Source organism: Lupinus angustifolius, chromosome LG07, assembly GCF_001865875.1.
Source record: "Lupinus angustifolius cultivar Tanjil chromosome LG07, LupAngTanjil_v1.0, whole genome shotgun sequence".
Classification (NCBI taxonomy): domain Eukaryota; kingdom Viridiplantae; phylum Streptophyta; class Magnoliopsida; order Fabales; family Fabaceae; genus Lupinus; species Lupinus angustifolius.
In genome coordinates, this window is record NC_032015.1 from 903448 (window position 1) to 916299 (window position 12852).

General features: G+C 33.3%; 2 protein-coding genes across 3 annotated transcripts; one reads left to right on the forward strand and one right to left on the reverse strand.

Moving 5' to 3' along the window:
• On the forward strand, window positions 741-2519 carry LOC109351502 (isoflavone reductase homolog). The gene is made up of 5 exons (XM_019592953.1): window positions 741-997; window positions 1088-1222; window positions 1534-1771; window positions 1865-2068; window positions 2181-2519. Exons 1-5 carry the CDS (start codon window positions 818-820, stop codon window positions 2345-2347), a joined length of 924 nt encoding a protein of 307 aa, XP_019448498.1. The 5' UTR covers window positions 741-817; the 3' UTR covers window positions 2348-2519.
• Window positions 4308-7450, reverse strand: LOC109351501 (transcription factor bHLH63-like). 2 transcript variants are annotated; one of them, XM_019592951.1, is made up of 7 exons: window positions 6988-7449; window positions 6438-6686; window positions 6183-6317; window positions 5621-5692; window positions 5280-5498; window positions 5088-5193; window positions 4308-4490 (listed from the first exon to the last, which is right to left on the reverse strand). In XM_019592951.1, the coding sequence occupies exons 1-7, from the start codon at window positions 7375-7377 to the stop codon at window positions 4453-4455; spliced, it is 1209 nt and encodes a 402-aa protein (XP_019448496.1). In that variant the 5' UTR covers window positions 7378-7449; the 3' UTR covers window positions 4308-4452. The 2 variants fall into 2 exon arrangements, with proteins under 2 accessions (XP_019448496.1, XP_019448497.1); XM_019592952.1 differs by lacking the exon at window positions 4308-4490 and adding an exon at window positions 4514-4709 and having other exon boundaries at window positions 6988-7450.

A 12852-nucleotide genomic window follows, 5' to 3' on the forward strand; every position in this document is an offset into this window, starting at 1 on the left:
ATCTGTAACATTTTTCTTCTACTTTAAAGACAGGTGATAGTAATTTCCCCATACAGCCATACTTCTATTCGAACTTACAATGGATTTTCTTGTCACTGGTTCAAAATAAAAGAAGTGTGTAATATGTATATATGTGAAAATTTATATATAGTCATATGGTTAAATATATAAATAAGGAATGATATAGTAATAGTATAATATAAAACTTATATATTGTTAGTGCATATTTCTTTTTTCATGAAATTAAAAGTTTTTTTAAAGCAAGTATTTTATTTAAGAAGAATAAGAATTCATAACAAATGACATCTTGCATGACATGTTGCAAGGGTTTCCTAAGAAAATTGTTTTTTATATAGTCTATACACTATAGAATGATTAAATACGATTTGTTTTTTATTAGGCACATCACTTGTTAATTAACTGAAGGGAATATCTCAAGATTATGAAAGTAAGATAGCTCATAATCTCATATCATAAATTTTAAAAAAAAGAATTTAGAAAGCAATGCAACTGAACCATTGTTCAGTTACGTGCTTCCCAAAATAATATATTTCCTTCACCGGTTTGATGAACCTGGACGTTTAAACAGCCATATACATATCCAACATCATGCACGTGTCACTTATTAGGTCATCGACATAGCAATGTAACTAGACCATTGTTCAGTGCATGTACATCAATTAAATTACGACAATATTAAGAATTAAGTGCTCCATTAATTACTATATATATTAACCTCAATCCCCTTCGTTTTTTATCCCATCTTCACTTTTCTTCCTATTCTCAACAATTCAACAACTTTCTTCTTATTTTCCTCATGGCTGATACTAAGATTCTGTTCATTGGAGGCACCGGATACATTGGAAAGTTCATTGTGGAAGCTAGTGCTAAATCTGGCCACCCCACTTTTGTTCTTGTTCGAGAATCCTCACTTTCCAACCCAGAAAAAGCACCCCTTATCGAAAAGTTCAAGACTTTGGGTGTCAATTTAGTCCATGTATGTATATTATAGCTCAAGTTATAAACTTTATTATTGTTTCATTTATTAGAGTTATTTTATTGAATTGGATTGTGGATATTATAACAGGGAGATTTATATGATCATGAGAGTTTGGTAAAGGCAATAAAGCAGGTGGATGTGGTGATCTCTACTGTGGGTCATTTGCAGATAGCTGATCAAGTTAAGATCATTTCTGCAATCAAAGAAGCTGGAAATGTTAAGGTATGTTCAACAATCCTCAATTTTAATTCATAATTTGATTAGTAAATTGGAGATTTTATTGCCTTTTATATCACTTTAGAAATTTGATCAAATAATTTTACTCAATACTTTTAGGGTATCATGCAATGACTTTTCAGTATTTACTCTTTAAACATATGGAACAAGGATATCCATGCCTTGATGATTAGAAATTTTGTCACTCACAAGTTCTAATTCAAAAACTGTGGTGGATGCTTCAGTAATAACTATTAAATCTTGATTACAGAAAAAACATATTTTGATCTTGTTGGTGTAATTATTTTGTTTTGCAGAGATTCTTCCCTTCAGAGTTTGGAAATGATGTGGACAGGGTTCATGCTGTGGAACCAGCAAAGAGTGCTTTTGAGGGCAAGGCGAAAATCCGCAGAACCATTGAGGCTGAAGGAATTCCCTACACTTATGTGGCCTCCAACTTCTTTTCTGGTTACTTTCTTCCCAATTTGTCACAGCCTGGAGCCACATCTCCCCCTAGAGATAAAGTAACTATCCTTGGTGATGGAAATCCAAAAGGTAACACCCCATTTTTTGCATGATCAGGTTGATTAAGAATTTTCAAAATCACAAATTTTCCTATTTATTAACTTTTGCTTGATAATCAAACAGCTGTTTTTAACAAGGAAGAGGATATTGGCACTTACACCATCAAAGCTGTTAATGATCCAAGAACCTTGAACAAAATTCTATATATCAGACCTTCTTCTAACACCTTGTCATTTAATGATCTTGTATCCCTTTGGGAGAAGAAGATTGGTAAGACTGTTGAAAGAGTCTATGTTCCTGAGGATCAAGTCTTGAAACAAATTCAAGGTTAGTAAATGACAATAATTATTCAAAAGATATGTTAAAGTACATAATTTGTGTTACCACTTACTAGCAATTTCAGATGGATGGTTCTTAATGTTGTTTCATTTTGTTGCAGAGGCCCCTGTACCTGTGAATGTGATACTGTCAATTGGCCACTCTGTTTATGTGAAGGGAGATCATACTAATTTTGAGATTGAGGCATCATTTGGGGTTGAAGCTTCAGCACTCTATCCAGATGTTAAATATACCACTGTGGATGAGTTTCTTGATCAGTTTGTCTGAGATTCATGCTCTCATATGACATATATGATTTCCTTCTTGTAACTTTATTTTCAAATAAAAGGGAGTGATGGAGTGGTAGTGTTGATGTAAGGTATTTGTTACACCCAGTTTGTGCTCTTTGAAACCATGTATGATAATCCACAAAGTAATGATAATCTTGTTAATGTTTTCTACCTTAATTCATCCTATAGGTAACCCTTTCCGTGAAACAACTCTCAATAAAAGACATCAATTGTTAGGACTTAAATACATGAGGAGAGCCCAACAAGACTAGTCTGTCAGGTGGGAGACAGACGCCTCATGGCTTAAGTACCACATTGAGTTTGCTATTCTACTCGATGTGGGACTCCTAATAGATTTGAGAAAGAGTTGAGAAGTAAAGTTTTAACATAAAGCTGAAACATGGTCCATGAAAGGAAAATATCCAATATTATCTCTCACCATCAACAGGAACAAAGATACCACATGCTTCCCTTTCCAACTTTAACTGGTCCCAACTAACTATCAATGCAACCTAACACTGAAAATCTCCTTTCATGCATATTAACACATCATTCTATGCTGTAGCTACTAACCCTTTGCTATGTATGCAGCAGCAATATACATCTCACAAATGTGTTGTTGTAAGGGTCTGGGCACCCCCTCCTACTCTCATCATTAAATTGTTTTGCTGATAATAAAAAATATTGGGCATTGAAGAAGGAAAGATTAGTAAATTTCAAACAATACAAACTTTTTGATGAATTTATCAGATATGAACTTTTTGCATGGTATGGTTACTTAATTGAGTGCTATTGAGTAAGTAAAAAGAAACCAGATAAACTGGAAAGTCATTGAAGAATATTACTAAAAGATGCCACAAATCTAAGCAACAGATAAAGGATTCAGTGAGCAATCAATAGTAACATCTTCTCTATTTTGTGTGACTCTCCTTTGTCCATATAATTCTAAACATTTAAAAAAAGGGTGACCATCTAGCCATTTAACCACACATATCAGCTAAACTGTCTCACAGGATTGAGATGAATCAGAATTCATTAGGGGTACTTGAGGGACATAAAAACCATCTAATTAATTGAGGAAGTTGAAATTTGTGTCCATACCCTTCTCCCCTCACACACTTAGCCTTTGTATTCATCACTCTGTGGCCTAATTATCTCTGTCTCAATCAACAGGCTATTATTCTGTCCCAAAGGCTGCTTTTACAAGGTCCACTATCAGGTTCATAGCCTCTGTCTCTCTCAAGCATGTTCAATGTTGTGTTTCCACCTCATCCAACTAAAAGGGTAAGATTTTGTTGAATCTCACAAGGCCTACTCAAATCTATGCTTCTGCATTGTCAATTTATCAGTTAAGTGTTAGTTTCAATGTTTCACAACCTTTCATTAAAGGTAGGGTGCACACACTAGCAGCATGTGACCTTGCAGAGACAAAAAAAGGTAAAAAAAAGTTAAAACTTAAAAGTCAAATGACAATTTTTTTTTAAGAATTACACAGAAGTTTTCCTTCTATATATTGATATATCTACATAGATTAATATTATTATTATGATAAAATAGTTTATACACTCACCACGTATGAGTCTTTTATACTGTCAAACAAAACATTTTCCCTTATCGCGTGTTAAAATCCATCCATTTTCGAAAATTAATAGCATACATGAATTATAAATGATGTATAAAAACCTTTACACGAAAAGTAAAGATATTAATATTACAAAGTGTCTCCTTTGCATGCAGGTATCCAGCTTATGTTACTTTTATATTACCAAATATTAGGGGATTTTGAAGAGGACAAAAAGACAAAAATAAAGAAAGCACTCAAAGCAGTGGAAGGGTGCAAATTTGCAATCCCCACTCTCAAATACATTGGGTTAGGTACCTGGTCACATATCTGGTCATCACTATCAACCATTTTCCCCTTTGGTTATGATCTACTTTAAATGTGCAAAATTAGGTGACTGAAGTTAACAGCTACTAAAATGATCTTATTTATACCATGGAATAGTATACAGCAATTTATGTTATATACTTCAAAAGAAAAAGAATCTTGATAAGAGGCATCTAGAATGAGCCCATCAAACAAATGGTAATAGAAAATCTCATCTACATCTCCATCTTTAGATTGCTAGTGTCAACTACACCTGCAAGATATAAAACAACTTAATTAGATTTTACATTAGAAGTAGCCTAGTTTAAAACTGGTAATTAAATAATTTTACATGATCAAAATTAAGGTGATTGTGGAAAAGCCTAATTTTGTTTTGAAGAAAAAGATTGAACCAGGGCCTCATCATCCAAATTTCCAAAGAACTTTGAGTATTTTCACAAAGAGAAGCATCATGCTTTTTGCACTAATTTTACTGCATAAAATACATCATTTAACGAGCTAATCTCATGAGTGATTTTTGTCTTGTATTTCCAAGACTTAAAAAACTAGTGGAGTCTAAGGGTTGTTTTCAGACAACTAAGCTAAAAAAATTACTCTCTTTCCTGGAGTGATGGTAGTGGAAAAGTGAAAAAGAGGAAGCAGATAAAAGAAAGGTGTTAGTATGACTGAATGATTAAGAGACCCTTTTGTAAAAATTTCTTCATTTTGATAAAAAAAAACGAGCTTAGCATTCCTATGCACTTATCAGAATCTGTGGGGCCCTCATATCTATGAAAATACACTCTTTGAATCTACTACTATGATATTAGGCCAATGGAAGAGTGATTTCACAAGTGATGAATTTGTCTACCTGTTAATGGTTGAGAAGGAAATGATGCTGTTCGTGCTTGATCAAAATTCACATTATTGTAAAGGTTTTGGAAATCACCTTCCCAAGTCGAGGAAGGTAAAATTTGCTGCAGCGAACATAAAAACGATCAATTGGAGAAAACCAATCATTAGAACAAGGACTCTAGGAGACAAAGACACAGAGGAAACCTACGGTGAAACAAGATGACGAGTCAATAAATGATTCAGGTAAAGGTGCAGGTGCCCTGGTGGTCCTTCTAAGAGCCACATCTGAAGGGTTTATTCCCATGTTTAATAATCCACCAAAACATGAAACAAGTTGTGCTGGATTGAATTGAAGATAGGCAGGGTTAGTAGTTATGTCTGATTGCATCCCTGTGTTCGGAAATCTTGGAGAACAAGCAGGGAATACCTATGGGGATCAAATACAAGAGTGTGTCAAACAAGAATACTTACATGGGTTCTAAATGATTTTGCTCATAGTCATAGAATGTATTTGAGCTATAGAAGTTCTGGTATCTGCATTTTCCTTACCTCTTTGGCAAACAAATCATCAATGTTGAAGTCAAGTCTTGGGTTTACAGCAGCTAATTTCATTGACAAGAACTGTATGGCATAATAAATTAATATAGAGCAAGTCAGAGATTTCAATTGTTCTTCAGATTGAAACCATATAAACTTCTAGAATAATACTATCCACATATTTACACACATTACTTCATGTTTGAATAACTTTTACCATTTTGTTGTTTATGGTCTTATCATGTTTTCTGCATAAATTATAATTGTATAGTGTGCTTGGAGACTTGAGAGATGTGCTCACAGGTAATGTGCAACATGCTTTATCTAAACTTAGAGAGAGATAAAGGTACATGTACTTGGATCTCTGATAAGTGAAATAAGTAGAAAATAAAGTGAAATAAGTAGAAAATAAAGTGAAACGTTTGTAATGAAATTATAAAAAATTTATACACGTGAAGTAAACTAGAATTATGTAACTTCTGAATACTTCTCCAATGTACCAAGAAAAAATAAATTAGCTTAATTTCCTATAGACCAGTGTGAAAAGCAAGGAATGAAGTGATCCAAAACTAACCTCAACTTGTCGTTGAAGGGACTGAACATAGTTAATGATTTCATCAAGCATTCCAGCTTTTCCTGTGATTTTGTTGCAACCTGGTACTAAATCTTGCAAATATTTCATTCTCCCACTAATTTTTTCCCTTCTAACCTGCACAAAAACAACACATTTTGCATTAAATTCCCAGTTTTAAAAATAAAACCTACAGTGAAACACATTGAACACTGCAGCAAATCAGAAAAATAACAAAGATTGTTAATTTTAACTCACTCTTTCAGCTAAGCTGTGACTATCAGTGGCTTGGCCACGACGTGCCCGAACATGAATGTAATCAGGCTTTGGATTTTGAACCTCAGAGTCTTTTGAATTCTCCTTGGAACTTTCACCACAAGTTTCCTTGTTGGTCTTACTTGTGTTTGCCTTTGTATTCTTATTACTGGCTAGCTCAGCCATGTTGGATTCCTCTTCATCACCACTAACTTTGATCTTCTTCTCTTTGTTAACACTTTCTGCTACAACCTAAACAAACATAAATAAAAAAACATTCATTCTTATCATTAGCTATTTTATCCAACACAAACCAAACAACATCTTAAGGATCACACATCCTAACATTATAATTTCATGATGGGGCCTTATGCAAGTATTGAAAATGGGAGAAAGAGTTAATCTTGTTTATTGTTCGGTTAAGTGAGCAATTACAAGAATGAATTTGACACCACATTTGAACTCAAAATCTTAAGACATCAATTGTGATCTACAAAAATGATAGCTTTAATAGTTCTTGCAACCATAATTGGACAACTCAAAATTTACAGACCTTGGAATTGTGAGCTTTTTGAGGCTTCCTCTTCTTCAATGTTTCTTTCATTTCCGTTGGTGAAGCCATGTCTCTGCTACAAGTCCTTGAAATAGAAGAATTGACATCAAACCCAGAAGCAGGTGGCAATATAGAAGACCCGAATTCCATGTTAAACCTTCCCAATTCAGGCCATCCATTTTCCAAACCAAGGTCAGGTTTCAGTGAATCACCATCACCCATCATCATCATGAGATCTTCGCAATGAGAAGAGTTAAACTGAGTTCCACAAAAGAACCCTTCTTCTTGGTTTTCTTGTTGACACTTCATCCTTCCTCTTTGAATTTCCAACACTGTCATATCTGAACATATTCCACCTATATTCCCAGTAGTGTTGACACACTGCAACATTTTGTTCTTTATTGTAGAAACTAGAAACAGAGAGAGAGAGTGGAAAAAACAGAGGATGAGAGAAACAGAGGGGGAGTGAAATAACAGAGGATGAGAGAAACAGAGTGAAATGTAATGTTGTTCTTTATTATTTTAAGGATAATAAAGTGGAGTTGGATGTGTGTTACTATATATAGGAGAAAAATAAATATAAATGAATAAAAGATGCAATAATTATTAGGAGAGAGAAAGATGGCCCCACTCATATGTCAGCCACGTGGGCGTGTCTCCAAACGACACCGTTCTTCAATTTATGACTGGGATTAGGATTGGGCTATCATATCTTCTTTGATATTTTCAACATCTAGTTATGCTCTTGTTACTTAAATTCACGTTAGAAAAACTATGATGTTTTGTTCTCCAACAAATTTGGTATTCCCACTAATTTTTTTATGAGTTTTTGAGTTTTAGCTTTTATCTTTTTACACTTACATTAACTACTAATTAGAAAGAGAATGTCATTACACTACAAAGAAATATTACGCAAAATGGTTCTATAGAAAGCATAGAACGAAGTAGTTTCAAAGAATTTGATTCCTCAACCTCCACCTATCAATCAACATAAATCATGTGAATAATTTATAACAATCATGTTAGCAAGTGTGCTAAAAAATTAAAATAAAAAAATATATTAGTAATGACAAAGTTTAAACTTTTCCTATGCTGAATACATTAATCTTTAATACAAAATTTCTAGTGCATTGGTTAAAATGTTCCTAATTTTTATTCCAGAACAATGTAAACTGTTGAATCATGAATAAAAGTCTATTTCAAACAAATTATGTGTGTTTGATTAATCAACATGAAAGGTCTAAATAGATTACACATTACAGAAAGGGATTGATAGGTTAACAAGGAAAACCTGTTACACTATTGAATAGACCTCCTTCATAATAGCTGAACAAATCCTATATCCTTTTGTGCTAGTTGATTGCCACTGTTTTTGTAGTCAAAGAGACAAATCAAACGGTCAACAAAGTGAATAATCAGTTGCATGCAGATACTTAACATTAACACTCAAATTGTTTAAATCAATATTTGCTTACAAATTTATGCAGAAATTTCAAGTTAAAGAAATATATCTGCAGGTAAAGGTGACCAAATATATTTGAAGATTTGTAGGATCAAGTCCAGAGAGGATGAAGGGAAATTCCATTATCACCTAATGGACCCTCTCTATGTCTCTCTTACTTTATATCTTGTTCAAGTGTATATCAACCCCTTCTCTCTTTCTCTATATGTACTAGTTGCATGCACTTCAAATTGACCCTGCACCACAGCCAAAGGCAAATGGGTCCTGCTTTGTTATTCACATTATCTCCATCACTTTCTTTGTGGAATACATCAACATAGAAATACTATGTCCCTCTCCTTGTTTTTATGGTGTCTTTCTTTTTTGGTTTCTCAAGTCATTTCCATCATATATTCTATTTGACCAACTCTCCAAATGCAGTTAGTGCATTTATCCTCAAAGCAGCACCTCACATCCTCTATAATCAATATTCTTCTAGCTATAGGTAATTTAAGGCAAGTCCTCTATTCTTCATATTTGTTGAATTGTCACCATTAAAAATTAAATCAGCTGGCACATAGCTGCTTTTATGTTTTGGTGAATCAAAAGTCATATTAAATATTTAGTTGAGTTTTGCAATAGGTCTCTTCAGAGAAATCATCATCATCAACTTGGTCATCTATAGAAAAAGTGTTTCCAAATAACTCCTTAGAATATCACCCTTTGCTGTAAAATTAAGTACATGAAACATTTAAAGTGCTACCAAATAAATTGCTAGAAATGCTAATATGATAAAATTATTAAATTCTTCAGATTTTTTCATTTGATGAAACATTTCTTTGAAGGAACAAATTATATGTATTTTTGGAGTACCTATGACTTTTTTGACCGAGTCACACCTTGCAAGGTCTGTAACTCTGTATATAAGGTGATTTATTTTGTTTTTCTAAAAAAAGTTACACATGAGTCATGATTCTTCTCCCAAAATTTGGATAAATGCCAAATATAATGACATAGCTATATGTAAAAAAATGATTTTGCTTAATTGCAATTTAGTGGCCGTAATGTCAACAAACTATTCAGCAGATGATGAAAATATCACAGCCCTCTAAGTTGTTGTATTGTATATATCAATCAACAAATAATAATAACAACAATACCCAGCTGTAATAGCATGACAGCTTGAAGTGTATAGCAGCAGTTGCTTTCCTTTGCATAATCTCTCTTTGTTTTGACCCCTTTCAAGCTCACTCAGAATTGTCCCACCTGCTAAGATATTGGAAAAAATAATTAATAGAAAGATTTCTTATCCTATCTATCTGACACTGTATTGGATATGTACCACAATAATAATTGATATAGCATGAGAAAGCAATGAAGGATAGCAGCAGATCCAATGTATAGAGAATCCTAGTTCTTGGAGGGACCCATCCCTATTAAATACTATACTATTAAGTGGCAGGCCAGAGAGTAAGAAACTTTTGATTGTGTTCTTGTAGACTCTGCTGCTATAAATGTCTCCATTACCATTAGTCCACTTGCAGGTTTCAAATACTGAATATGGGCTTTTCTATTCTTTAATGGACAAACATGCATCATCAACGCATTCAGCCATTTTTTGTCACAATATCATGCAATGATTTCTGTATCCATTTCCCCCTTGGAAGTATATTATATAATGCAGTATTATACAAAGTATTCCAAAAAAACAAAATAGTATGCATGTATGATATTTCATCTGTAGCAGTAAAAACTCTCTTAACTATCACTATAGTGGCACACCAACATGTGATGTTAGGTATCATTTATTAGGACTTAGCATGGGTCGGGTTGGACCCTAAATGTTGATGGAACTATTTTTAGAATTTGGTCCCAAACTTGAAGGTTAACTTGACCATACATGTCAAAAGGATTAACTTTTAGAAATAACAGAAAAAATATTGTGGATGATGTGTTAGAGATAGGTATAAAAGTGAAGATTGTAAGTAATAAAAGAAATGAATATGAACTGAAGAGTTAATTGGATACTTAATGTGTCATGGTAAAGTACATCGATCCCATGGCAATCACTTACACTTCTGATGTCTGAATATGAATTAGACCTTTGTGATATCAGAAATTGCAAAGCATTAGAAAGTGAAAGCAATGTATCATCAGATCCCATTTGAAACGATTTAATATTTCTAATATAATTCTTTTACTTGGACCCATTACACATGAAATATACATCATACATAACTCCCACCAATTGGAAACCAATAATTTTATTTAAAAGGAAGTTCTTTCTAGCTATTGGTGAAAAAAGTGAGGATACTTAAAAGGGAAAGGTTGAGTTAGTACACATTAGTGTGGTCAATGACAATATATGTCCAGATCCACATTATTCAAAGACACTATAGAAAAGACAATTCCAATGTCTCTACCAGCTCTACCAAAATGGCCAAGCAAGGAAGGAAGAACTTGATATACTATTCCTCCCAATCTCTTCAAAACTCACCATATTCCATTTGTCTTCTGATTCCTTTTTCTTCAAATAGTATTGAACCATACTCATTCAACTAGAGTTTCAATTAGGCCTAGTTGGATTTTGACCCTGTTATATCTGGTTGCATACAAAATACATTTGTAACTTCATTAAAAGTGTAAGAAATAAATAATAAGAAAAATAACTCGTGAAATAATAGGAAAGTTGGTGTACCAAGTTGGACTGCTAAAGCCATTTCATAGATATGCTCTCTTACACTTTGTTGTTTATATTTGACTAATGTGTTGGGCAATAATTTGGTATTCCTGAGTGAAAATAATTGAAGAATCAAGAGTAATGTAGCTAACTTTGTGAAGTAGTACGTAGAGACATGAGACATGAAAGAGGACTTTGAAATAGTAGCAGTAATGGTGAAGCTGCAACGTGATATAGCTGCCACAATGTCTGCTATATGAGGGAATGGAAGGCTGCTACAAACTGTAAAAGGGTCACTGGTATATGCAGTACAGCTCTGTTCATATTCATAATGAATGCTAAGTTCAACTAACAGGTTGAGAAGATACTAACTATTGAATGCATGAGTGACATTATTTGACCACCTCACATATTTTGGTCATTTTATTTAAATGCCTTTGTATATCTTTTTGTCAGTCCAGAATTTACATCTCCACATAATCATGATGGTAAGGTTAGGTGGTTGCTTTGTGACATGAAGATCAAACTTTTAAATCTCCGAGATTAACATCGCTATTTGTGAGGTAAAGCCCCACCAAGTAGAAGTCGTGTGCATTGGGTCATCCCTATATGGTTCAGAGATAGATCTAATAAAAATTACCTGAAACAACTAAGCAAGAAAGAAAGATATTTAGGCTTTTATGAAAGAAACATACCTGCATTTATGTCCTAGATTCTGATTATTCTGGCAAGCTAGGGAGTTGATCCTCCTAGTTAATTCAAATATTTAGAGTGACAGGTGGAACCTTGAGAAACACGTTTATATCCCACTTTTGTCCATTAAACTGTTTCCTTGATTAACAAAGACATTTGTCAGATATATCAGCCTTCTTCAGATTCATACATATATATTATCCAATAACATCGATGAATGCCCACAAAATCCAATACAAAGGGAAAGGAAAACTATGTATGATATATGAATGGAGAGTCAGCGACAATATCACATGAAAATGAAGGTTTTTGAACAACCATTAAGAACAAAGACATGTAAGACTAATTATATAAATAAATAGATAGTTCTTTTTTTATTTATTAGCATCATATCTACTATGTTAGCAAATAACAAAAGTCATGTGTCATGTGTAGATTAAATAAATGGACCTTATTAACACTTCTTTTTGTTCCATATTCTAATGCTTGGGAAAAACATATTCAAGAGACCAATGATTCCTCTTCAGACAGTAATGAAGCTGCACATGTTGCTGGCCAGACATCAAAAATCAAATCCAAATGGCTAATTGGATGATGATTCTTAAGCATGTGTCCTTGAAGTCATTCTTTTAATTCATTTCCTAAGTTACTGTTACTGTTGCTATTGGATCATAACCTCCTTCTTTTGGACCCCATCCCCAACAAATACACATGTAATGTTTCATTTGCTATACAAGACAAAAGTTGATAGTCCTCAGAAGCAAGGATATAACACTGATCCAACATGTGGTCCATACTATAGCTGTTAAGCATTTCAAATTTCAGACAAAGGACATCCCCTCCTTCAGTTATTATTAAATGATGAGTACAAATTAATATAACAACAATCAAATCTTTATCACATTAAGTGGGGTCGGCTACATGATAAAACGATATCATAATGCTTTATCACAAATCATTGTGACATACTAATATCATTGCATATTCCAAATAATATAACATATGAATATAGATGGATTAGGATCCTCTACAATCACACAAAAAATAATAA

Bases quoted from the DNA above. Each gene is read 5' to 3' on its own strand.
- LOC109351502 (XM_019592953.1), top strand. From the start codon at position 818: ATGGCTGATACTAAGATTCTGTTCATTGGAGGCACCGGATACATTGGA. The intron at 998-1,087 runs GTATGTATATTA...ATATTATAACAG, and splicing joins TGGGTGTCAATTTAGTCCAT to GGAGATTTATATGATCATGA. The intron at 2,069-2,180 runs GTTAGTAAATGA...ATTTTGTTGCAG, and splicing joins AGTCTTGAAACAAATTCAAG to AGGCCCCTGTACCTGTGAAT.
- LOC109351501 (XM_019592951.1), bottom strand. From the start codon at position 7,377: ATGTTGCAGTGTGTCAACACTACTGGGAATATAGGTGGAATATGTTCA. The intron at 6,318-6,437 runs GTGAGTTAAAAT...GTTTTTGTGCAG, and splicing joins GTCACAGCTTAGCTGAAAGA to GTTAGAAGGGAAAAAATTAG. The intron at 5,693-6,182 runs GTTAGTTTTGGA...TATGCCATACAG, and splicing joins CCCTTCAACGACAAGTTGAG to TTCTTGTCAATGAAATTAGC.